We start from the raw sequence: 27,272 nt of genomic DNA, 5'->3' as shown, positions 1-27,272 counted from the left end.
CATAAGATATAAAGTGCGGAAAAAGATAAAAAAATGTGTTTTAAATTACTATGAATGTCTTTTGGTTAAATACAAAGTAAATTGATAGGATTGATTGTAAGGGTAAAATAGTAAATATGTTAGTGTGCGGTATAAAATATAATTTTTATGAATAATATTTATAGTATAAAATTAAGTTATTTATAATGTTTAGCTATTATTTGAAATAAATAGAGGTATTTTAGAATAAAAAAGAAAGTTATTCACGAATGGAGGGGGGTTAATGTTGGCTTGATAAGACAGAGTAAAAACTTCAGTGTAATTGTCGACAAATATTTTATTTATTTATTTATTTATTTTTCGAGAAAGAAGCTTTCAAAGGAAGCTTAATAGAAAGAAAGCCAAGCCGAGGCTGCCTATATAAACTAGTTCCTAAGTTTCAAAACTCTAATTCTGTCTCTGGTTTCGATCCTCGCGCCACCCTCCTTCTCCATTCAATGGCTCGGAACAAGGTACCCAACTCCAAAACCCTAATTTTTACCCTTCCGGACACTCTCTCTTGCCACTTCTTCCTTGATTTTGCTCCTGTTTTTTTTTTTTTCCTGATTTTCTGTAAGATTCAATAGTTGGGTATTCTGGATTACTTTGGGTAAAATCCCAAGTAATCCGAAAGTTTGAAACTTTGGACAAGCCAATGCCATGTACTGTGATCTACAAGAAGCTTGAGCGCAAAAGCGAAGAAACCATTCCGAAGCCCAATCATGGGTTTTTGGCCCAAACAAGCTCTATGCCTCATTGCCTATAGAGAAGTCAATTGCTTCTCTTTACGGTTCCGCTTTTGTGTAGGAAGCGTTGGTTTTGCTGCTCGACGTCGGCCCGTCGATGCACGGCGCCCTTCCTGAGGTTGAAAAGGTTTGCTCGATGCTTATGCAGAAGAAGGCAAGTATTTACCATCTTTTTTCTTATGTTTCCACTCTGAAGTTTGTAATTTTCATGGAACTAGATGTCATTCCTCTGTTTACACCACAACAAAGTGTTAACTTGCGCAGCTAATTTATGGCAAGAGTGACGAAGTGGGGGTTGTGCTATTTGGAACTGAAGGTATTCTTTGCGACCTAGTAGTAATTTCTATTAGTATTTGTTCTTTTCATTTCTTAGTTCTAGCAATTAAAGTTCTGGTTAATAAGTTCCTTTTTTTTCAATTCCCAGATACTGACAATGATCTTGAGAAAGAAGTTGGTGGTTATGAGCACACAGTGGTTATACGTAGTATTAAAGTTGTTGATGGAGAGACAGTTGAAGTTGTACAGAACATTCCAAGAGGAACTTCCCCTGGCGACTGTATCCATTATCAGTAACATTGTTGTTGTTCTTTGTGCATCAGAATTTTAGGAGCTTGTTCCTTTTATGTGCGAGCTGTAGTCTAGTACTATCTTTGTTCTTTATTTTCTAGAATTTTTGCATCTTCGTTTGCTGATATGATTTATGATTGTTTTATATTAATTGATATGTTCCTCTTAGCGTCCTTGTTTCTTAATGTACTAATAATTGCATGCAAGAGAGGGAGGGAGGGAGAGTGTATGCTGTGCATTTTGTGTTTATGAAGTGTCACGTCCTAAATGGTTAAAAAATCATTTTGCTGTGGAATTAAATCCAAATAGATGAATTTTTTGATGCACTTCATAATTTTCTTTCCATTCTAACGCTTAATTTATTAAGAAGGTAAAATTTAATCACTTATGGTTATTTGCTGAAAAGCATAATTATGCTTCTTCGTTTGTTATTTTGGCTATTCTTATCTTGTACTTGAAGATGGCATTATCTTTATTTGAGAATAAATAATCTGGAAATGTTGAGAAGAATCTAATTCTATAATATCTGCTCAACTTTCTGCTTCAATGCCCTTAACTCTGATTAGTTATGGATGCCATTGTTGTTGGTATAGACATGCTGATAAAGAAATTTGGAGCTACAAACAAGGGAAAGAAACGACTTTGTCTAATTACTGATGCACAATGTCCGATAAAAGACCCATATGAAGGGACAAAAGAGGGCCAGGTTGATACCATCTCTCAACAAATGAAAGCTCATGGAATTAGACTGGATTGTGTTATTTTCAGAGAACCCGAGATTACATGTCATAGTGTAATGGGGGAAAATGACCGTCTATTGGATTACTTCTCAAAGAGAACAATCGCAAAAATAATTCGTGTTGACAGTGCAACATCACTTTTAGGTGCTCTTAAAACTCGAAATATATCGCCAGTTACAGTATTCAGGGGAGACTTGGAAATAAGCTCTAATATGAAAATCAAGGTAAGATAGGAATGTGTATATCATTATGAATTGTCTGAGGCCCAAATAATACTACTTTGTCTTTGTTTGGTGCTGGCTTTTCATGCTTTGTATAATCATAGTCCATACATATGTGAGATCCTTTGAAATTTTAAATGTTCCTTCTGAATCAAACTTTTGGATAGGTATAATGAACGACAATCAGGTGCTAGCCGTTTGAGGTTTAGCTCTGTTTTTCTTGTTCTTTTTAGTTATTTACTTCGCTGGGTTAGTAATTAACATTGTTGATGGAGTTAACTCTCCTTTAGTATTCGTAATCACTATAATATTAACACAATCATCCTTCTCACGCGATTCTTACTTTTATATGAGAATGATAAATATATCAATATTTAATTTGAATGGTCTTACACACTTTGTGCAAATTGTTATCCATTTTTGTGGGTGTTAGATAGTTAGATTAAGACTTTATAATTGCTAGGACAAGTTTTTTCGTTTAAAAGTTATCTTGTAGTGTAGTATTATTCCAGTCTAACCATTGCCGATAATTCTCTTCCTAATTTGTAGGAAATAGCTGATTGTATTGTCTAGTGATCATCTAGTAGTGAAATAATACAATGATGTATTATCATGTTGGTTCTGATCAGTTATCACCAAAAAGGCAACAGTAGACTCTCATCTGTTAATTAGTCTCTTCCATTTAAGTGAAGCACCTTTTCCTATCCTTCTTATAAGTAGTCTTTCTTGGTCTTCCTTGATGTGCCATGTCATGTTTCACTTGACTATGTGCGGTTGGAAACATGGACTGATGATTAAATAATTATATACATCTGGTTTCTCAAAGGTTTTGAGAGGGCTATAAGCCTATAAGATTAGCCATGTTAAGAGTGCTGGGCATCTAGGAAAAGACATCCAAAAGTTGAGGGTAGTGACACCAATATAGGATAAGTTTCGTGACAATCAAATTAAAATAGCTTTGGCATGTTGAGTGGAGGTCGCCAGTATAGAGGATAGACTTATTGTGGGAGGAAATAGTAATGGAAGACATGATAAATCTTACTTCAAAAAGGAATCCTATATTGGCAAGCGTCAAACGGAACTATGGAAGAGAAGGATCCACATGTCCAACCCAAACTACTTAGACCTAGTGGCTTTCTATTGTTGCGTCATCCAAGATTTTCTTTTAACTTGCTCTCGGCATACACTGGATCGATGGAAGCCTTATACACTAGAAGGTCCCTTTTATTAGTGCATAATTGCTTCCTGTTGAAGAGAGAGAATCTTGTACTAGATATGAAGTAAACAATTCCCATTTTGTGTAATTGCTAGTAGAAAGGGGTTTAGTGCATTGCAATGGAGGAAAAATGAGATTCATGTTTCTTGGACAAACTCATACCGACGAAAATAATTTGCAAAGTTATTTGAAGAAAATAATTTCTCGGAAAATTTGCTACACTTGCGTCAATAGGAACCCTTCTTTTTTCCCTGATGTCCTACACATAGTAGTTGGAATCATTCACTTCCAAAGCATTTTCCATTTTTTTGCTAATGGTATCGATGTCTTGCCCCTATTGCTTTTGGCAACTATGGTTCTACAATTGTAAAGAACTTGTTTGTTGCTATATTTAAGCTAATTTTCTGATGAAGTTCAACTTTTCATCTTTAATCTTGGTGTAATGTATGCTATTTGGATTAAATTTTATTATTCTTTTTTTGTGCTATACTTGCTTCATTTAAGTTACTACACGATTACATCTAATTGATTGCAAAATTTCTTGCCAGTCTTTTTCTTTTTGTGATTCAATGGAGAGTTATCTGGAGATTTTTTTCATATGTTCTTTGATTTTTGTTTGTACATCTAATAATCTATTTACGTTTTAAAAATCATAAATAATTATGCTGTTTATAATTAGGTTTCTCAGTTGGAACACATAATTGTAAAGTAGCATCAATGTGGTGCATGATTAAAGTCTCTAATTTTGTCTATTGGCTATTTATGATGACACTTATGGCTGTGGAAATAGTTTTTGGAAGATAAATTGCAATTCAGATCTATTAGCAGAACATTATAGGTGGTGCTGTACCAAAGTTCGATGTGTTTGATTGTCTTTCCTCCTTTCAAGTTATATATCAGCTATCTACTGCTGTTTGGAAGATGTTGAATAGACATTAATTGGTATTTCACATAGGTCTCTATTTGCAACAATAATTTGAGGGTGAAAGAAATAACAATTCCTGGTAGAAAATGTTGCATGTGTTCATTATGTATTGTTATATTATTATTCTGAAAGTAGAAGTCTGATTTAATTGCTTCAAGTGCTGTACCTGTTTTTGCAGTATTTCTGTTATGCTTCAATATTTTACTTCCCTTGGTCAAGAAACTACTGTCCTATGACCTGCCACTTTTCTTGCTTCTATTCATATCATAGCATTTGCATCGTGTGTAACTGAATGAGACAGTTTCTATCAGTTGGTCTTAAGTAACTTAGTTTGTCTTCTCAGGACAAATTGTGAAAAGTATGTTTGTCTAGACTTAAGATTCTTTCTAATGTGCCAGTTCTTTTGTAGATTCAATATATAGTTATGAATGCCCTAAAATATAATAGTTGTAGCCTAGGAATTGGATAGGGGAATGAAAACTAAGTTGCCATGATTTATCAATGATCCCAAACATGCTGCTAATAGTTATTTGTTTACCTCATAATTTACTAGCATACCTTGATATTATGTTTTGGGGTGTTTTGTCATATCACATATTCATTATTTTCTTTTGGTACATGTGAAAGATAATTTTCCTAATATCTAGCTTACTGTAACAATTGTTTCTCAATCCAGGTATGGGTGTATAAGAAAACATCTGAGGAGAAATTCCCTACATTAAAGAAATATTCTGATAAAGCACCAGCAAGTGATAAATTTGCTACGCATGAAGTTAAAGTGGATTTTGAGTACAAAAGCAGCGAAGATCCTGAAAAAGTTATTCCGCCGGAGCAAAGAATCAAGGGTTACCGTTATGGTCCGCAAGTGGTCCCTATATCATTGTCTGAATGGGAGGCCGTCAAGTTCAAACCTGAGAAGAGCATCAAGCTTCTAGGATTTACTGATGCATCCAACATTTTGCGGTATAAGACATACTTTAAATTGGGATAAAGAGAAACTGATAGTGTTTTTCTACTTTTGTCGTTATTTTTATAATTTGGTTAGTTGAAATCAAGGTTCTGAAACTTGTTATCGAGATTGGGATCTGCCTTTAAAAAAAATGATATGTATTGATCGTATCGGCTGCTCGTATCAGATTAGATTATTTTTAATTATGTAAAATTCTAAATATTATTTAAAATGCAAAAAAATTTCTAAAAATTTATAAAAAATAACAGAAAAATAAGACATAAAAATTAGTCACTATGAATTTTAAAAACTAAATAAAAGAATTACTTAAAACTATAATGAATTTTGATTTGAATTAGATAAATTTTTATACTTATAAATTATTACTGCAGAACAATATGAGGAGAGATCTCTCTTCACTATTGTTCTACATCAGTAATAAAAGATGATGAGTTAAAAAGTGGGTGAGAAAAAAAGAAAAAAAGAGGAAAAAACTCATTCGAGTGCACTAAAGTGTGGATTAGTTAGGGGGGCTTATTGGAACGACCGCCTAATGAACTCGGTGAAGTGTGAGAGTGAGAGGAGAGCGTGTGTGAGAGATAGAGAGTAAAAAATAAAATTTAAAAAGAAAGCAGTTGATGACATCAATTATTAATATGTCCTAAGTTAGATATATTTTAGATTCGACATGAATCTTAGAAAAGATTGATTTTAGCCGATATTGTTGTTTTCAGCTGATAAAACTGAGTTTTGGTCGAGATAGATTGGCCGATACAGTTGAGGTCGATCAGCCGATACGGCTGAAACTAGTCGAAATCAGTTGATATTGGCCGATATTGGTTGAACCAAACTGAAACCGGTCTGATTGGGATCAGTTATGGCTGATCCCAATCTGGATTAGCTGATCCGATTTTGGGATCCATGGTTGAAATCATGAGTTTGCAAGGTGTTGATGCTAACAGACATTTTAGATTTCCTTGTGAAAAATTATCTATTGGTTGGCTTGTTTAAAGATTCATTGCTACCTGATGTTCTTTTAAGCATTCTTTGAGAAGAGACTATATGAACATAGAAGATCCGATAGGGTTATATATTTGGGCATTACGAACAACTTGCTGTACTGTAACAGTAAAACAGTCTAAAGGGGACTTGTGTTTAATGGGACTTGATTTTTATTGTTTTGTGTAGTCATGTCCACATTGTTTTAATTTAGCTTTAAGGATATAACTTTTTTTTCTCATTTATATGTTTTCTACGCCCTGCTAGTTTAATTCAGGATATATAACTGAAATGGCCCTCATCATCCCCATCCTCATTATTGAAGACTTTTCCCAATTTGTCTTCATCTCTATGGTACAATTAGTCCAAAGAGACAAACATGCCATTCTTGTTTTAATGTTGTTTAAACTTTAAGCAGAAATCATCCTAGTCTTGTAAGAACTTATTCAGTGACCTAATCTAATAGCTATATATTCAGTAGACCTTCCTTACTGCTGTTACCCATCATAGTCCAGCTTGGTGATAGTGTGACACCATAACCCTTCATATAGTCATTCATTTAAGTGTTGAAGTGTGAAGTTACTTAATGGTTCCATAGGATTTCCTTCATTGATGCCAAACACTTGGGAGTTGATGGATATAAATATTGATGTTTGATTGGTTTGACATTATTGTCAACTATCTAGAGAGGTTTCCTCTGATAATGAACTCGTTTTGTCTATTCTTGTTCATTGATGAAGTAAAATACACATTTTCTTTTTAAGTTTGATTTTAGATGAAATTAGATTAGTTGATAGAGTATCTTGTAGGATATAGGTCTCTTTAAATTTAGGAATTTTCTTACTGCTATAAAAATAAGTTTTACCAGGAAATGTGATATTTCCATGTATTGACGTTTCGGCCTATCAAGATCCATATCGTCAAAGCGGATCGGCTGATCCAACCAATTTGGCTGATCTCCAATCCAAATCGTCCAAAATGGACGGCCAATTCAACCAATATTATTGATATATATCATTTTTTTTAAGTGGCCGATCCGATCCCGATCCCGAAACCGATACCTAGAATGTTTCTAAGTAGAGAATTTCCAATATATTTATATATTGGACTGATAAAAATTGAGATGAGTTTGGGTTTTGGTTTGGAATTCTTACCTCTTTAGATAAGGTTGAGGAGAAATCTGAAAAATGTAATAGTCTTCATTATGGATTTGAAGAAATTGTTCTGAAGGCTTACATGTATACCTCTTTCTATCCTCCTTTGCCTTTTGTGGCAGATTTCATGTTCTCTTCTCTTGTTTGCATTGTATTTGGAATATATATATATATATATATATATATATATATATATATATATACAGTGGCTGGAAAAGGGATCCTAAGTGCACTTCTTCCTTTTACTTGTCCTCATTTTTTCCCTCATTCTATTTTTTTGAAGTTTAGAGTTGATTTGGGATTTGGCAAACAGTATATAATACCATTTGATTCGTTAAACTTATATACATTCAATTTCATCATTGATGGGCTGCCAGTGAAACTATCAGTTATTCTATTGTAGTAACGTCTATATGAGCCATCATGTAAATTAATCTATTTCATAATTTGTACAGAATGAGTATTCACCTGAATATTTGATGTGCTGATTTTGTGAAAATTTGTGTTTGTTGAGTAGTTCTGATACTTGCATTCTGTTATATTCTCATCAAGGCACTATTATATGAAGGATGTATACACCTTTATTCCTGAACTGGGAAATAAAAAAGCAATGGTTGCAGCTTCTGCCATAGCATGTAAATTAATCTATTTCGTAATTTGTACAGAATGAGTATTCACCTGAATATTTGATGTGCTGATTTTGTGAAAATTTGTGTTTGTTGAGTAGTTCTGATACTTGCATTCTGTTATATTCTCATCAAGGCACTATTATATGAAGGATGTATACACCTTTATTTATATGAGCCATCATGTAAATTAATCTATTTCATAATTTGTACAGAATGAGTATTCACCTGAATATTTGATGTGCTGATTTTGTGAAAATTTGTGTTTGTTGAGTAGTTCTGATACTTGCATTCTGTTATATTCTCATCAAGGCACTATTATATGAAGGATGTATACACCTTTATTCCTGAACCGGGAAATAAAAAAGCAATGGTTGCAGCTTCTGCCATAGCTAGAGCAATGGTAGAAATGAACAAGTCTGCGATTCTGCGGTGTGTGTGGAGACAAGGTCAAGGAAATGCTGTTATTGGTGTATTGACACCAAATATATCTTTGATGGACAATGTTGTGAGTTTCTTTTGCCTACCTTCCTATCTTCTTTATTAATTCTCTATTTCACGAAGGATGCAGTGGAAGATATTTGTTCATTCTGCTGTGCAGCCAGATTCATTTTACTTCAATGTACTTCCTTTTGCTGAGGATGTGCGAGAGTTTCAGTTTCCATCCTTCAGCAGTCTTCCGTCATCATGGCAGCCAAATGAAGAACAGCAAGAAGCAGCAGATAACCTAGTGAGGATGCTAGACCTTGCACCATCTGGAAGACAAGAAATGCTGCAACCTGATTTCACACCAAATCCAGTGTTAGAGGTGAACTCTTTCTTTACTATAGAAAGCTTCTTGAATTTCTTGTTACAATATGAAGCATTTACTTAAAGACCTAATGTTTAGTGATATGGAAATTCACATCTTGTGCATGTGTTTAGATCAAGGATTTACAGATAAATTATAGTAGGAACTAGGAACATAAGGATAAATGTAGAGTTTTCTCACCAGATCTTCAAAAATGTTGAGCCTCTAAATTAACTGTCATTCTGAAAGTTCTTGTCATTCGTTTGAATGTACGGAAGGTCTCAATTCTTTGTGGAACAGGTAATTCAAAGTGTACGTAGGGATTTTCTGCCAATTAGCTCCACAAGAGGAGCTCTGATGGTGCTCCAAATAAGCACATGAGTTTTCTTTGAAGATGTTAAGCCCTTTTGGATTTTTTTAAGCATCATTCTCTTAGTGAACTTCAAAATTCAAATTAGTGCTTGAAGAAGCAATACGACAAAGCAGTGCTACAGTTGATACCCAGAGACTGTGGACCTTGTACCTTGTTCAGGACATAATACTAAAATAGTAACAAACTATGGCTGGTTGTTGAAGTGAAAAAAGGAGTGGAAAGGCATCAAGTGTATAATGCAATCTTGCCCTCTTTTAATAGGGTGGGCCTGTAGATGAATATTTCAGACAGTATGTCATAATTTGGGATCAGGATCATTGGGACTTTGGAACCATTTTCCCATTGCAGTATTCGAGTTTCCTCTTTGTTGCCCGTAACTCCATTGACAGAAATGGTGTCCATTGGATGGGTTTCCCTTTATAGAACACCGCTAGCAGTTCTTAAGAATGTAAGCATATAGGAATTTGTAATTCAAGGTCTGTTAATCTCTCACTTGTCAAGTTGCAGGAAGTTCTAACGTTAAACAAAATCCTCAAAGATACATGTCCGCATTTCAATACCTCCATAAATGGCACCACGACTCTCTTGATCCATTTCTTTTGAAGCATGGAATGATATTTATATATAATATATTTTTTGATTTAGTCTTATGTTACTCTTGAAAAAATAAACTGCATGTGGATACTAGTTAGTTCTTCATGGGGATGGCAGGTCAAGCGCTCAATGCAGGGTGGTTCTGTCAACCTAATGTGCAGCAGGCAGATCGTGTTGATATATTCCTCTAGTAACTCAACCCTCATATGTGAGGAGGTTTTTTCATGACCTGGGCCCTCTTGGATACAAAGTGCAACTTCTACCAACATACCAAGTGATGCCATCCTATTGCTTTATGATTTATTTCACAAAACATGAGTATAATTGTTTCATTTGTCCATCATATAAAATCATTCTAATCTATGAGATTACATTAAACATATTGGTGGAAGTTCTTCCCTTTTCTTTCTCTGACCAAACTGTATGTACCTGATCTTCAGCGGTTCTATCACTTCCTCGATTTGAAGTCAAAGCAGCCAGAGGCTGATGTGCCTCCACTTGATAGAAGTCTTAAGAGAATTACTGAGCCTGATCCTTATCTTTTTTCTCGTGGCAAATCTTTAATTGATAACTTTCACAAGCAGTTCGAATTAAAGGAGAACCCAAAGGTTCAATATCACATGTACTTGTATATTTAATTCAACAATCCACAGAAGGATATTTTTTACTCATCATAACTACATTGCAGAGAAAAAAGTCTGCTAGACGAGCATGGAGGGAAAAGCAGTCACTTCAAATTGAAGAAGTGGGTAAAGATGGTGAGGCATCTGGTAATTTGATAGAAGATTCATCTGCAACGAAGGTTGAAAAAATTGGAGATTTAAATCCCATCCAAGATTTTGAAGCCATGATGGCACGCAGGGACAGTTCAAAGTGGGTTCATAGAGCAATTGAGAAGATGCAAAACTATGTTTCTGATCTACTAGAAAATTCTTATGAAGGAGATGTTTATCCAAAGGCACTGGAATGTTTCGGAGCTCTCCGTAAGGGCTGCATTATTGAACAGGTAATTTTCCTCCTTAAGTTGCAGATTCTTGGGCAGAATACGGAATGATCAACTCAGTAATACTTATACTTGAACATTTCAAGGAATGTTAATGTCCTAGTTAAATTAAAATGAAAAATCTACACACCTGACAACAATTTTCAATCCAAAACTGCATTAATATCTGATGGAAGCTTATGGAAAAAGTAGTTTGCGCCTCTATTTATAGCACTATATCAACTGATGTTACTTATTGCCTCAGTTCCTGTATTAACCTACAACAACCGAGTGTTCAGTCCCTACTTTTTCTGGTGGGCCACATGTTCCTTTTTCTCCGTTCATCTCTATTTAGTGTTGTTATTCATTTTGGGATCCGTTTTCATTGTTCTCTTGATAAAGGTTTTTTGTTGGCTGTTAAGCTACCTAATGTAAACTCTCCTCTGTCTCGACGTAGGATTGGCTGTTGAAAGATACCATAGTAAAGTTTGGTCCTGAACTAGCCTATAGTGCAAAATGATTGCATAGGCTAACTCTGCCACATTGATTGGCTATAACTGCACATCAGTTTACATACAAATGAATCCAAATGAATAATTTGGGCATTTGTGTGTCTTTGCTTCGTTTTGTCCTCTTTTAGTTGTAAATGTTCTATGTACTGCCATGGCTAATATAGATGTAAGGACTATTCTTGAATAGCTATATAGTCTTTTTATAAGTGATAGCTGCTGTTGGAATGAGAAATATGTGATTCATGAGATATATTTTCTGTGATTATATATTACAAAGAAATTAAGAATGGATATTAGAGTTAAACAACTGACTACAAGTAATACCACTTGTGAGAATATAAAATATAAAATAAAAAAACTATTCTCTAACAATTTAAGTTTTTAGAATAGTTGGTAAATTATCATGGTATCAGAGCAGAGGTCATGATTCGGATCTCGCCATGCTCATATGCCATTTAAAGTACAAAAACTTTATGTATTTAAATCACGTCCATTTCTTAGGGCTTACTAAAATGTCTCAGAAAATGCTAGAATATGAAATATAAAAAATATTACCATTCTCTAATAACTCAAGCTTTTAGAATAGATGGTGAATCATCATCACTCATTAGTCAATATTCAAGATAGTGTTGGAAAGTGTATTTCCTAAGTACCTCAGTTATCATAGTGAAATAAAAATTTGATACATGAAGTTGGATGATAGGAGAATGAAGATGTTGAAGAAAACAATGCATGAACTAATAATGCAAACCAACGATGGCCGTGTCGATCGGCACGAGGTGTGCTAGTGGCGTACCGACACGTAGCATGAAGGGGAGGGGGGGTGCTGTATGACACCTCTTCTAGCAGCGATTTGCTTGTCGTTGACGTCACTGCTCATCTTCGCCCTTTGCCACTCGCCGTCGAACTTGATTTTGTTGTCGTCGCTCTTCGCCAACCTTGTTATTGTTCGACCTCTAGGTGGCACTCGCACCCAATGCGAGTGCCCTAGCTCAAGGAAGAAGAAAAGCAGGTAGGTCGGATCGGGTTTGAATAAAAACTTAAGTCGTGGATCCGGATTAGATTCTAATAGTTGAAAATACCAAGATACTCTTTTGCATGTGTTAGTCCATGTTGGTGTGATCAAGGATGGTGAGTGTGTCGATCGACACTTGCTATGCTAGTGGTGCCACCTCATTTGGCACGGGGTGTGCTAGTAGCATACTCCTGTGTTGAGCCGTACATATTGGCGCAAGTGTTTGCCGCTTGACATGGCTGTGTCTATCTCCGTGCCGATGTGGAGCCATTTTAAAATTCTTTTTATTATTATTATTGATTATTAAATTAACTTTAGTCATGTTTTTAAACTTTTTTTCTTAATTCCATCATGTATCATCAATCAACTTTAATATTATGTGTTTAATTATAATATGAAGTATTCGATCATATTATGTGTTGAATAATACGTATTTGACTATTGCATTATCTTTAATAAAATAGATAATTTACAAAAATAATCTAAAGATAAAACACTTAATGTAGATTTAAATATATATATTTAAACTGGAAATTAAATATTGACATGCTGGGGTGTGCTGAGATGCTAGTAATTGAAAATACCAATATACTCTTCTGCATTGGAGGTATCAATTATCAACCTAATATTGATGGAATACTGGTTTAGACTTTACAGTATTGTTCCTGGCTGGTATTGGTCCATTTGGCATTTAGACATGCGGATGAATTTGTATCAGTACCAACTAATGCTAGTTAGTACAATTGTGCCAAAGCTTACTGATTTAGTGGGTGATAAGGCAATCTGTGTTGTGGATTACAGTTTTATGAGTGAACTTAAACAAATTAGTTATATATTAATATATTATGTTGATAAAGAATAACCAGAAACGCCTTTTCACCATATGCATTCCAAAATAATCTAATCTAGCTTCTTTGTCTTTTTTTTAGATTGTTTATCTATGAGAACTCATGTGTGAGTGCAGAAATATCTATCCTACTTACATGTGAAGCAGAGTACCTCAATATATACCCACTATTCATTTGATGCATTATATATTGTTTCCCGAAAGATGGTGAAGTATCTGATGTGTGACTATAGCCATTATTCTTTACTTTAGAAATCTGAGTTATATCAATGTCTAGACCAGAAAGAAAGAAGGCTATGTAGCACAGTCTTAATTTCTCCTTGATCTGGAGGAAAGCAACTTTAATTGTAATGCATCCTAAGATACTGAGAAAATCTAGTTATGAAATACCTCGTTAAAAAGACCTCATTAAAAAGATATAAGTATGAGGAATAAGAAATTATGAAATACAATAAGCCATTAATTTAGATGGACGTGGGAAGCATTGCTTATGTTGGTCTGCTCCTAGTGTCTGTTTTCTCAACTCTGCACTCTTAGTTCTGAAGGCCCTGGCCATTTCAATTAAGAGAATCTGACTAGTCTTCATATATTAAGCCAGTAAAGATTCTCTTTGTATTAATTTAGCTTAGTTCATTTTCATGGGAAACCATCTTGATTGTACCATGCATGCTTATGTTGTAATATTCTTGGTGAGTGTCCTTGCATCTAATACTTGTGACTTACATCTAGGAACCAAGAGAATTCAATCGATTTCTGATGGATCTTTACGAGAAATGGAAGACAACTGATATCGCCAACTTTTTTGATCTTCTTTTATCTAAAAATATCACTCTTATCAGCAAGAAAGAAGCAGAAGAGAGGTTTGCCAGTGAAACTATTTATGTTTCATCTTTGTTTTGAACCATTCATAAGTCCTTATTTAATCTTTCTACCATTTTTTTTTCTGTTTGAACAGCGATGTGACAGAAGAGGAGGTTAAGAATTTCCCTGTAAAGAGTGAATTAGCTTCTCAATAGCCAAGTGAAATCTCTTTGAAGGTCTCTGGTGCCATTTTCGGAGCAGATAAGCAAACTCAACAACCATCTATCATGACAGCTTAATGAGGATTTCTGAACTAGTGAGTTGTATGGAATACTAACCTAGTTTTGCTGTAACTAATTGAGTCACTTGCTTTGACTTGAATGTATATGTTGTACTCTCTTTCTAATGATATGTAGAAACAAATATTTCTTTTTGGGAATCAGATCCATATTCAAAAGTAAATTCTCTCATCCTACACATCTTTCAGTTCTCACAGGCATCTTACCTTCTTTTAGTAAGTCCTCTCTCTGCACAAATCAGAGCATCCCAAACAGCAGTTCTTTGGAGATAACAGGTAAATGCTGAGTTTTTGGCCAAACTGGGCATTCTGCCAAACATTAATATCAAACGCAAGACATAGCTTTATACCATTTTAGGTCACTTTGTGCCATGTCTGACATAGAAGGCAATTAATGTGCAAACTAAACCTCCAACATGAATAACTTCTTCTTCTTCTTCTTCTTTTCTATTTTATTTTTGGGTATGCAGCAAATCACTAAGACCTATACACTCAGTGGAATATGAATAACTTTTTTCTAATTTTTTTTTTAATTCTGGCGTAGTAGGAAATTTTTTATTTATCACTCCCTCTCTTCTTCTTCTTCTTCTTCCATATAGCTTTTAAAAATTAATTTAATAATAATCTAAAATTACTATGTTATCTCTAGATTAGATAATACCTAATAACAACTACTATTTTACATCCTCAAGGATATTTTTAATATTTGGTTTAATTATTATTTCTTAGAGAAATTTATATATGACACTCTATCTTTTAGTTAAATTTGTATTTACTCATTATATATTTACTGTTTGCAAACATAGATTTAACTAACACCGTAAAAATATTCTATTAATTAAAAAAAATATTATTTTTAAAATATCTTAAATACTTAAAATGAGCTTAGGTTGACTCGAGGTTGACCCGAGGTTGCTACGGCAAGACGTCGAGTACTTCGACCTCAGCGTCGGCTCCACCTCCGAAGTCATCATCACCAGCGTCTCCAGCGACAGCCTCCTCATCCAAGACACCGTTAGCGAGAAGGTCCCAAACTTCATCATGAACGCCGCCACCTTCTTCAGCAGCTACCTACGCAATTGGATTCTTCCTAATGTGGAGGCAAGCCTTGGTCGCCTTACCAACCCTCCTCCTCCTCCTCCTCATGATTCCTGGATTCATGTATGGGAAAATCCTCGTGGGTCTCTCGCGCAAGATCCGCGACGAGTACAACAAGGGCGGCATCGTTGCCGAGCAGGCTGTCTCGTCCGTGCGCACCGTTTACTCCTTCGAGGAGTCCTCGACAATGGCCAAGTTCTCTGCCACACTCGGTGACTCCGTCATGCTCGGAATTAAGCAAGGACTGGCGAAGGGCGTGGCCATTGGTAGCAATGGCATCAGTTTTGCCATTTGGGGATTCAATGTTTTGTACGGCAGCCATCTGGTCATGTACCATGGTGCTAAGGTTGGCACCATCTTTGCCGTCTCCGCCGGAATTATCTAGAGGTTCTATGATCCATTAGGAGGGGAGATACTACTAGATGGAGTGGATATCAAGAGGCTTAGGCTCAAGTGGTTGAGGTCACAGATAGGTCTGGTGAGCCAAGAGCCATCTCTCTTTGCGACTTCCATTAAGGAGAACATATTGTTTGGCAACGAGGATGCATCCATGGATGAGGTGGTGGCAGAGGAGAAGGGAGGAGGGAATGAGGAGGGAATGAGAAGGGAGGAGAGAATGAGGGAGGAGGGAGGAGGGAGGAGGGAGGAAGGAGGATTGGGTTTAGATCATGCAGTGGAGTAGGGTTGGGTTGGGTTGGGTTTAGTGGGTTAGTGGGTTGGGTTTATTTGGTTTGTTGGTTTGGGTTGGGTTTAGTTGGGTTGGGTCGACGGTTTTTTTGTAATCTTCTTGGTATAGTTAATTTAATTCAGGGTTTGGTTAAGCTTAACGGCAGGATATTTTCTGTACATATTTACTAATCATAGATTCGATTTATAAATAATAAAAATATGGATGGTAAATACAAATTTTATTAAAAGACAGCCGTTATATACAAATTTCCATATTTTTTATACTAATATTTAATTAAATAATAAAACAATTTATACTAGTAATTTTGCAGCAGCATCAATCCTACAAATCATGGCTTTCTTTTCATTGTCAGATTGCAACTGAAGCAAAATTCTTCCTCTCTCATCAGCAACCATATAGTTTCCAAGTTTCAGCTAGCACCTGCTGCTACTGAAACAGATAACCGAGGATAGATGAAACCATTTTGAGAGAGAATCTTTTGTATGGACTCCAACACTACTACAAGTTAATAGTCTTACTAATTGAATAGTTCCAGGCCAATGGCTGAAGCCATTTTATTCATAAATCCATCCACAATTACAATAATAGCCTCCAAATCAATCAGAACCCATCTCACGGTAGAAACTTCCAGTTACCAATACATACACACAATATAGACGAACATAGTAATGATCATAGAGGAACCGAAAAAGGAATATCAAGAGGCTTGTGGAGTAACATTCTTCGTAACTGCGTTAAGGATCTCATTATACCCGACTACACCAATCAAGATTCCGTCATCAGATTCAGCATCAGTCACCCAAACATGAGTTGCTCTATGGGATAACATCTGTGCCATGACAGCTGCGAGTGAGCTCGTGTGCTTGCACGTCAATGGTGCACTCCTCCCACGGTACATGCTCCTCAGGCGCCCGAACTCCATCTGATTAGTATGGTTATTGAAGAAACCAATACGCCTGCTGCTAAACTTGCTGGACCTTGGAGAAGCACCACGCCCAGTTTCCCCCACCGGTGAACTGATAGAGAAATCAGTAAAAGAAGTAGGCGTAGTGCTGTTCTCATCAGCACCGATAACAAATTGTCCTGCTGATAAATTTGCCATAGCCCATGCAGCAGCTAAATAGTCACATTTCCAAAGTTTGTATGCAGATATATCTCCTATTATCTTACGAGTTCCATCAGGGTTTGTCTCCACGACAGCAACAGCACATGGGTCTTGGGGGATATTCTGGAAGGCTTCAAGAGCAGGGGAGGAGGCTGTGACATGTGAATAGTGCAGATCAATAGCTCCAAGGGAAGAGATTGAGGACAATGGGACGGGAGCAAGAGCACCAAGGAAGCCTATTAGGAAGCGGACAACATCTTCGCGGGAGAGACAGCAGAACTTGTCAGCAGGGAGAGCAGAAGATGACAAATAACTGTTTCCAGTGGTATCTCTAGACGAGGTCTCAATGTTCTTGAGCCACTTGCCATTGTAGAGAATTGAGAAGCGCTTACTGATGCCTTTCCATGCACTGCTCTTGCGAACGAGGAACCGTCGAACTCCCTGCTTCATCATCTCCAGTGCATCTATCATCCTGCCCGGCAATATATGAATTCCATAAAGACTTTAGCTAGTACATTTAAAGAAAATGAGTTCCAAAATGGACGGAGTTAAATGAAACAGAATGATGTAATAAGAAAGTTTGAGATAAAAACCTTCAAAATCAACCATTCTAGAAAGAAAAGGGAACTCTGGCAGGCAGGGACAGCATTCCACTGCAAGGTTTGCCATAATATGGTTAAAGGAAAAAAAAAGTAATTAAGCATAGCATCGCAACGGTAGTTCCTAACTAAGCGTTCTATAATTAAGCAAAACAAGGCAATGACAACCTCTAACTAAGCATTCACTCTACAAGGCATTAGGCATTAAACTTCTGGAGCTAGCACTGCTATCTACTATTTTGGAATGACTGAATCTATTTGTGATCTTAAAGTCTTCCCCTCTTTTCGACATCTAATAAAACGAGTTAGAAAAAATTTGAGTTCAGATCATTTCCACTGCTAGACATAGAGCATAGTTACATCTGAATAGTCTAAGCATGAGTAGTATCAAAGTGAAAATAGGAACCGGGAGGCCAGAGCCAAAAATGAAGCAACAGAGGCCAAGAAGAGTAATGCTGGTATAAGACGATAACATGATAGGATTGCAGTAGTGAGAGAAATATTCCAATTAAAAAGCAGTCTAAAAGTCATTAAAACAAGAGGAAAACAATTGAGAAGAAAAAAGAGATTGAAGAGCAGGCTGGATAGTGCCATCTAGTGTTAACCCAAGATCATATGCAAATCACATGGCCATGATTTTTGAATTTTCTTTTAGGTAATACCAATTGTCGCTGTGTAGAAGAAGATATAGACAAAATCTCAACATATGCAAGAATATTTTACACACTTACACTAATTCTTGTTAGCTCAATTATATGAGTAGCACTTCAAACTTCAAAGAAGTAACCAAAATCTGATTCTAATCAACATAATTAAATGCGGAAATATATACTAGATTAGAAGGATAAAAAAGCAGTACATTTGGAAATTCTGCATCTTATTCATTTGATGCATGGTTAAAATAGCCAGAAAATGAGCGAGATGCAAGGACTTCCCCAAAGTTCTAAGCAAAGCTAAGGAGATAACGAAGCTCATTTAAGGAAAAGATACTGCTGATAAATCCACACAGCCCCAAAAGGAAGAACCAGTACCATCAGAGTATAGCTAAATTTGTTGCATACTAGCTTTGCATTTTAGTTCAAGTGGGCAAGTTTGATAGGACATTTTTTTTTGTTGCAATTCACAACTAAAATAGGAACTCACCAAAAGAAAGAAGGAAACACGTTAGGGGTTCCCAATTAATCTATAATGTATGGAAACTGCAGCTAGTATATTTAAATAATCAAGGATCTATTAGAAAGTACCATAGCCTATTTAAAATTTTACTCAAGGACAGGAAGACAAAAAGACAATTACTAATCTCAGATTCAACAGTGAATACTTTCACGTAACTGCCTTGGAATAGGAATTATTTTTTCTCACAAAGGTTTACTAACAAAAGAATATTGAAGTACAGAGAGATAAAAAGAGCAATACATCACAATTGATTAATAAATCAGGTGCTGTCTTGCATTTATGGAAATAATATTTCACTCGACTTCTTAAGTGCCAACACAGGACCCTGAGGTGTATCTTAATTCTTGTAAGTCTAAGCATGAAAGACAGAGTGTTTACCATCCTTAAACTTTTGACACCAAATTGAATGATATCTACATGCTCTTTCCGATAATAACCAAGCCTTTAGTTCCAACTATTTAGGATTGAGTATATGTACATTTTCCTCTGGTCAACTTTGTCTGGTCAAGGTTCCTATCAAGTTAAGTGCTATTGTGTCCTCTCCTACTTTCCCTTCTAAATTGGTTTTGTTCGTCCTAGGTAGCTATAAATATAAATAAAATCACTCAAAATTGGAACTCTACTGCTCTTTAGGTTTCTATCAAACATTTAGAAACTATCTGGAATGATTACCCTGCAAGTTATCTTCCACAGATGTCATTCTTAACTTGTCAAATATATTTGTTCCTCGATGTCCTTTCTAGCAATCTTAATATCCATCTCAGAGGCACTTAATTTGTGCATATGTTTAGATTGGCAAGACATTTTAATCCCAGGTTCTCTTTTTAACTCAAAGTATATGACAGAGCACAATATAAACTAGAGGAAGTTCTCCATTTTAATCATCTATATATGTAGGTTGTAAAACTAAGAATAGAGGAACCGAGCAAGGCCTCAAGATAATCCTTTTACCACTATCAGATGACAAAATCCAACCAAAATAGAAAAAAGAAAAAATCGAAACAAGCCAAAACTAGATCACAAAAACATCAAAATCCCATCAACACGGCGACGACCCAATACCAAAAACACCAAGAAAACATAAAAAATCTCATCAAAATCCTACCTTGTCCCAGGATCGACCTCCTTCAATAGCCCAGGGTTCTCCACCAGCACCTCCGCCACCGGGGTCCCCATCGCCCTCTCATGGTCCTCTCCTGCCTTGGCGAGAAATGCGACCACGTCGAGCGAGCTAAGTAGTCCGACGAACCTCCCGGCCGCCGGCTGAGCCGGCCCCGGCGAGGTCCGCCAGACTGCCACGGCTCCCTCAGAGGAGTCCGCGATGGCAGCGGCGGCTGCGGCGAGGGTGCCGGAGTCGGGGAACTCGGTTAGATCCGGCTTGCCGACGGTGAGGTCGCCGACGACGTGGTGGAGGAAGAGAAGGGCCATTTATTGGGATTTTACGAGATATGGATTGGGTTTGGGGTTATAAGAGGGAGTGGAGAAGGGTGAGGTGGAGAAGGAGGGAGTTAGCGATGGGCTTTTGGCGCCCGAGTTGAGTTATGCGAGAGGAGAAGTGGGTGATGAGATCGCCGGCCATGGTAGAGAGGAAAAGCCCATCAAAGGGAGAGAGAGAGAGAGAGAGAGAGAGAGAGAGAGAGAGAGAGAGAGAGAGAGAGAGAGAGAGAGAGAGAGAGAGAGGGAGGAGAGGAGGAGAGGAAGGACAAGTAGTAGTTACTATTTGTAGTGGAGTAGAGACGGTAGACCGTTTTAGTCAAAAAAGAAAAGAGAGAGAGAGAGAGATGGAACGTCTGCAAACAAAGTTCGTTTGTGATTTGATAATCTGTCCGATAATTTAATTACGAATTGAATGGTTTATTTATAATTCGAATAAACTTATTTATTACTAAAATAAACAATATAAACCTACTCAATCAATATAATTTATTTATTAACTCAATTATACGAGTGATCAGGCGTAGACTATATTTAATAAACGGGTTATATTTATGTTGACTTAAATTCAACGTAATTCAATCTAATTACCACACCTCTATATATACTATTTAGGGATCAAATAAGTCTTTCAAGATCAAAATAATGAGGATTTTATGAAAATAGAGTTAAGGATATGGTTTCAAATAAACACAGACATTGATTTATTGTACCATAGCTCAAGGGATGTGGCATCTTTCGAAGGGTCACAGTGATCATGTGTAGTAAAGGAAAATTGCCACTCATGTGTAGCTTTTCTATGTAACCATGATTGATGTCATTAATTTAGTCGATGCTAAGAAAATGGATAAGAGAACTCCACATCGACCTGGTACAAATAACTTGTGGAAGGACCCATCAGTGGGGGTGCACAGCCCTTAATATTGGTGGGGTTGTTCCCTTTGCCTTTGGTCATGCCATGTTTAGTTTTATTGTTTGGACTGTTGGAAATAGCTGTTTGGTTTTCTGGTGCAGCTGACTGCACTGCTACTAACCCTTTGCAAATGGAGGCTGAGGTTAATCAAGTTTGCATTACTCAAAGCTTGGGATCATAACTTGTCAAACATTCACATAAAATTTGACTCTGGCTTCATCATCAGTATCTTATAGTGCTGCTATATATGTAGGCCTCTTAGAAGTGGAAACACATATTCTTTGATATTTTTCAACTGCTTAATTATCCTGTTTATCTGTTATGTTTCTTTTTTACTGTTTTAGAGAGACTAATCTGACTGTTGCTTGATTAGCCTACATAGGAAATTCTTAGTATTTTTTTGTTTTGTTTGGGTCTCTTCTATACCCTCTGCTCTTTTAGAAATTATGTTTAGAGATACTTTCGATGTCGGCCTAGATACCTAAAGTACTTTTGTGCCCTTTCTTGAGGTAATAATAGGATACCTATTTTTTTTTATACAAAAAAAGAGCGAGGACAAAGGTACCAAATATAATTCTTAAAAATAGTGAGGAGAATCGACGTGAGGTAGAAACTACAAGAATAATTTTTATTACTTAACAAATCCTAAATTATGGTAAAAATCATAGATAATTTTTATTAGGATCAAATCAATCACTAATCAAAAGTAAGTATAAGAAATGCTTACAGATTATTTGCTGAACCTCACAGCTATATCTGAAAATCTTTTGTTCGTTATACTCTACGATGAGTTGCTTCTAGTGGTTGATTAAACTGATCCCTTTCCCTTGAGAAGAAACGAATTTTGCTTCAATAACCCTCGAGACAACAAGCACAATGTTGTAATGATCAAGAACAATTTCTGAACGCTCAAAACCTTTAGCTTTTCTTTTTTTATCAATAAAGATCTTCTACCCAAATCTTCGCCAAAGATTCAATTCATACTCTTCAATCAATACCAACTCTTCTAGGCTTTAAAGACATATATTTCCAAAGATAGATGAGCAGCCTAATCTAAGTTGAACCAGATAAGCTTAACTTCATCAGTATGTTCGAATGCCTGAAGAGTCATTCAAACGCTCTTAGGAAACTAGACTGAGCAGCCAAGGCCGTTCGAACACTCGCAAGGGCCATTCTAATGCCTATGATGTATTTCTGCTCTCTGAAAAATGTGTTCCAATGCCTTTAGGGTCGTTCTAACACCTGTTAAAACTCATTACTCTTAGGCTTTTGCGTTTAAATGCCTCCAAATGCTATTTGAACGCTAATTAAGTGCTGCCCCTTTTGAGATTTCACGTTTGAACGCCAAAGGAGGTTGTTTGATCGCTTAATCTTTACTTCAGTCCTCGGGCAGAAGCGTTCGAATACCGGAACACTAGAACATCGTACCATAAGACTTTAAACTTTTTAATTATATCATGCTCTTTACCAAAATCTATCAACATAAATAAAATAAGGTTTTGTTCACATAATTGCAAATAAAATAAAATTACATATGTCTTGAGTTCTATTGAATATTAGTTTGCAAGCATCCCTCCTTAAATAAGATAGCACTACTCAACCTTATCACATAAATGTAAAGATGAGATTGGATTAGTTATCTAGTGTGCCCTATATAATCTCATATTTGGTATGAAATAAATAGATGAGATTAGAAGCTCGAACTGGATGCCAAGAGGGTGGAATGATATATCCGAGTCGAGGGATAAGAGTATTATTACTAATTGTTATTATATAATAAATAATAAATTTAAATATATAAATAACAAAACTAATAATATTAATTACTCAAATATATTAGTACCTTTTATTTTATATTTATTTAAAGTATTGCTATTATGGTCGAAAACGGGTTGGATTAACTTTGACCGTACCCGCTATCCGACCCGATTCGAATAAAAGATTTCTATCGGATTCAGATACAGATAAAATTTTTGAAAAAAAAAATGGATACGGATATCAGATATCCGTTTACTCGCATATTTTTTTACAATGATTTATAGTTTTTAGTTTGCTTATTTAAATAGTGAATATTGATATTATTACTAATGGTGTGTTTTACATATTATTTGTAGAGATTAATTTTTCTAATTTTATATGTATTTAACATACAATTTTTTTTTTGTGAAACTCTTAATATTTTTGTGTTAATTATGTCTAAATAAAAAATTATAATTCGTTTAAAAGTTGATCAACATTTGTTTCACATTCAATCCTTTCTCCGAAAATTATCCATATCCGTTTACTTAAGATATGATTTTAAATTTTGCTATTCTTCTAATATCCGTATCCGGACTAAAAATATGGATCCGATGTGGTTGAGCAGTATTTGGTCCGTATCTGATTCGTCTTCACCCCTAATTGCTATATTGAAGAAACTTATATTTTTATTATTAATCATTTTTATATAACTTATTATATTATTTTGTATTAATTTTGATTATTTTGAATTGAACCTGATTAGTTTTTATAATTAATATACTATAGTTTAGTGATATTTAATGATATAACTTAAGTTTGAGATAATGTTAAAATAGTAATTGATGTTACTATTTTTCGTTATTGAGAACAATAATATAGTTTTGTTTAGTTATCACATGTATAGTTTTATATAAACCAAATAGTAGATTAAAATTATAATATGAGATTAGTACTCATATCTTGGGATATGTTATCCCTTAAATTAAGCCTAAGAATAACTTATCCTCTCTTATTTAATCCGACTGCCAAACGTGCTAATAATATATTCACTCTCACAAAGCAATAAGAAAGAAGGAATCAATCTTTATTATGTTTTTATATCTTATATAATATAACATAGAGTTCATTTGATGAGATCTAGATCCTGAGTGAAGCTAAAGACTTTATTTCCCTTATCCTCTCAAAACCTTTTCCAATTATTTTTAGATTGATTAGAGATACACTTACTAACTTTGATGCAGAAAAAAGAGAAGACTCTATCCCAAACTACATTCATTCATAACCAGTAGTTCTATCCATATTGCTAAGCTAAACTAGATCTTTCGAACGTAGGAAAAGAAGATAAAAAAAGATGGGCTTATTTTGGAAGCATGCTACTGTTACGTACTTTTCATACACTTTGTATGCATGCAAGCAAGCTTTAGAGAGTTAGAGACAGAAGAGTTCATTCACTTCCTACCACCTGATGCCATTTCACAACTTGAACAAGACTAGTTAGTGACTGGAGATGACAACGAAACACACAAAAGATTTGAGACTAAAACTTATTATGTGGACCATAATGATACATAGCTTTACAGCTTGGAAGCTTTGAGAACTGGAAGAGAGTTTGTCATTATGGTCCTTATTCTACTTTGGCCAGCCTTTTTTCTCCCCACAGGAGGAACTCAAAACCACTGGATATATAAGATATTGGAGGGTGAGATGTCACTTTGATCTATCTATTCTCTTCTAAAGAGATAATTTTATAGTTGAGGAGATTCAAGCATCAGACCTGTAATTTGATGAAATTAATTACTTGATATTATTGAGGTTTCTATGGTCTCTATCCTTTGCATTGCTGTCTAATTTGGTGGGACTTGTCTTATAGTCATAGGTGCCAAAGTCCAAGAAGAAATCAACCAAGTGGCCCACAAAATTATTCATGGATACTTAAAGACGTACGTCTCTCATGAATTGCAAGGTGACATGTTGGAATATTAACATCCAGTCAATCAACTAGTGCTCCTTGAGATCGTATAAATTGGTTGGATGGAAATGATAGTAAGATCTTTTTAAGTAGATTTCGGTGTATCTAATGTGATGTTGACCATTGTTGTTGGCATATTGAAGAAAAATAATAGATTAATAAGTACTTCAAATAATTTGTTCTTGTGAATTTGATTTTATATCACCATACTATTCCTCCTAAAAGCTCGCACAGGAACACAGAAATAAAAAATTAGTACTGATCATCTACAATAACAACAAGGTCATCTGCCTCCTCCTCTTGAATTCCTGTAAGAAAGTTCTTGCCAAGTCTTGGAGCTCTTTTGAAAAGATTCAGCTGTTCTTGCCCAGATGATCCACTGTTCTTTTTTAACACTTTTTTTTTTGTCTTTCTTCATAGTGTTTAGTGTTTTCGAAGAACTAATCTCTTGCATAGTTTGGTATTTGCTTTTATCCTCTACTAACATTTAGTAGTATAAGAGCACCTCAAGAACAAGAACAGGTGATTTAGAGTTTCCTCTTTACTATAAGAAACACATCAGTCAAAGAAAAGCTCGAACTTTTGATTGAAAATTTTGATTTCTAAAACTTTAATAAAGACTTTAAATATCACACCTCCATTAATTAGTAGTATCCAACCTATGCAGGGGTGAAAACGGGTCGGATTAACTCCGATCAGACCCGATTCGGATCGGATTTGGATAGAAAATTTCTATTCGATTCGGATACGGATAGAGCTTTTGAAAAAAATTCGGATACGGATTTTGATACGGGTCGGATATATTTTTCGGATTCGGATACAGATATCGGATATCCGTTTACCCGCATATTTTTTTTGAATGATTTACAGTTTTTAGTTTACTTATTTAAATAGTAAATATTAATATTGCTACTAATAATACGTTATATATTATTTATAGAGATTAATTTCTCTAATTTTATATATTTGACATACAAAAAATTTATTTATTGTAAAACTCTTAATATTTTTGTGTTAATTATATCTAAATAAAATATTATAATTCTTTTAAACTCAATCAATATCAGTTTAAGATCCGATCTTCTATCCGAAAATTATCCGTATCCGTTTAGTTAGGATATGGTTTTAAGTTTTGCTATCCATCTAATATCGGTATCTGAATCCGTATCCGGATTAAAAATATGAATCCGGATATGGGTTGAGTATTATCCTATCCGTTTTCAGCCCTAAACGTACGCCATTGGGAAAGCATCCAATAAAATTAAAATAAGAAGTATTCATCTCAAAGATGAGAAAAGAAACAAAAACAAAGAAGAAACAGTCTGTAGATCCAGAACTAAATAATGGAAAAGTGGTTTAATATGTGCAGGTATTCAAATATATTGAACATCTCTGCTGTCCACGTAGCCGACAATAAGATGCCAAAGTATAATAAGAATAGTTAATTTCCAGTCTTAATTGAAGGAAATCAATAAAATAAGAATAGTCTATGGAGAAGTATCCAGTGACCTCTTTTTCAGTCTAAGTATGGGATTTGTGTATCAAATTATAACCAAATGTTAGAAAATTAATGCAATGATCAGTCTAAGGACTTGAGTTGTTCTTGAAATTATAGTTTTAATTTCCCTCATAGACATTATATTATGGTTTGTTTTTTTTTTTATGAGAGTTGGTTGAGTTATTTAACTTATATTAATGCTCAATTAATCTATTATTATTATTATTTTTTTCAAGTCATACACTTGGCCTGTACTCAGTCAAATACCTAATCATCTATCAAGTTCATGTTCTGGTACTCTCACCAACTAAAATCAGAAAAAAAAGAGAAGAAAAATGCGTGAATGACTTAAATATTTATCAATTATGGGTGTTAACAAGCCGAGCATAAGTGAGTTAGGTCTTGCTTGAGCTCAGCTCGGTGTTAAATTTATCGAACTAGAACACTACTAGAAAATTCTAACTGGTGTTTGAATCAGAAAAGAATTTGAGCTGTCTTTTGGTTTAGCAAGCTATATCAAGCACAATAATGGCTTACCTTTGCTAACTCAATTAGGACCCAAAGAGCTTAGTTCACCTAGTTTATGTAGTGATCAAATTACCTATTATCCAATAATTAATCTAATACATACACAGTGTGTGTATGTATATATAATATTTGAGTTGTATAGAATAGA

At 35.2% G+C, this 27,272-nt stretch overlaps 2 protein-coding genes across 3 annotated transcripts; one reads left to right on the top strand and one right to left on the bottom strand.

Moving 5' to 3' along the window:
- Nucleotides 1-396: 396 nt before the first annotated feature.
- Nucleotides 397-14,550, top strand: LOC140769326 (ATP-dependent DNA helicase 2 subunit KU80). 2 transcript variants are annotated; one of them, XM_073109997.1, is made up of 12 exons: nt 397-491; nt 826-918; nt 1,029-1,080; nt 1,189-1,320; nt 1,898-2,295; nt 5,110-5,396; nt 8,474-8,669; nt 8,763-8,969; nt 10,359-10,526; nt 10,607-10,924; nt 14,004-14,134; nt 14,230-14,550. In XM_073109997.1, the coding sequence occupies exons 1-12, from the start codon at nt 477-479 to the stop codon at nt 14,288-14,290; spliced, it is 2,058 nt and encodes a 685-aa protein (XP_072966098.1). In that variant the 5' UTR covers nt 397-476; the 3' UTR covers nt 14,291-14,550. The 2 variants fall into 2 exon arrangements, with proteins under 2 accessions (XP_072966098.1, XP_072966099.1); XM_073109998.1 differs by having other exon boundaries at nt 433-491; nt 826-891; nt 983-1,080.
- A 2,130-nt stretch (nt 14,551-16,680) lies between these two features.
- On the bottom strand, nt 16,681-20,688 carry LOC140768479 (CBS domain-containing protein CBSX6-like). Its single transcript, XM_073108761.1, has 2 exons — nt 20,148-20,688; nt 16,681-17,739 (listed from the first exon to the last, which is right to left on the bottom strand). Exons 1-2 carry the CDS (start codon nt 20,468-20,470, stop codon nt 16,860-16,862), a joined length of 1,203 nt encoding a protein of 400 aa, XP_072964862.1. The 5' UTR covers nt 20,471-20,688; the 3' UTR covers nt 16,681-16,859.
- Nucleotides 20,689-27,272: the final 6,584 nt, after the last annotated feature.

Source organism: Typha angustifolia, chromosome 10, assembly GCF_048772165.1.
Source record: "Typha angustifolia cultivar Huaian chromosome 10, ASM4877216v1, whole genome shotgun sequence".
In the NCBI taxonomy this organism is placed as follows: Eukaryota; Viridiplantae; Streptophyta; class Magnoliopsida; order Poales; family Typhaceae; genus Typha; species Typha angustifolia.
Note: the sequence above shows the minus strand (reverse complement) of the source record. Positions and strands in the feature narration are given on the sequence as shown.

Coding starts and splice junctions, on each gene's coding strand:
- LOC140768479 (XM_073108761.1), bottom strand. CDS start 20,470: ATGGCCCTTCTCTTCCTCCACCACGTCGTCGGCGACCTCACCGTCGGC. Junction 17,740..20,147: donor GAGGTCGATCCTGGGACAAG/GTAGGATTTTGA, acceptor ATTGCCGGGCAG/GATGATAGATGCACTGGAGA.
- LOC140769326 (XM_073109997.1), top strand. Junction 1,081..1,188: donor TGTGCTATTTGGAACTGAAG/GTATTCTTTGCG, acceptor TTCAATTCCCAG/ATACTGACAATGATCTTGAG. Junction 5,397..8,473: donor GATGCATCCAACATTTTGCG/GTATAAGACATA, acceptor ATTCTCATCAAG/GCACTATTATATGAAGGATG.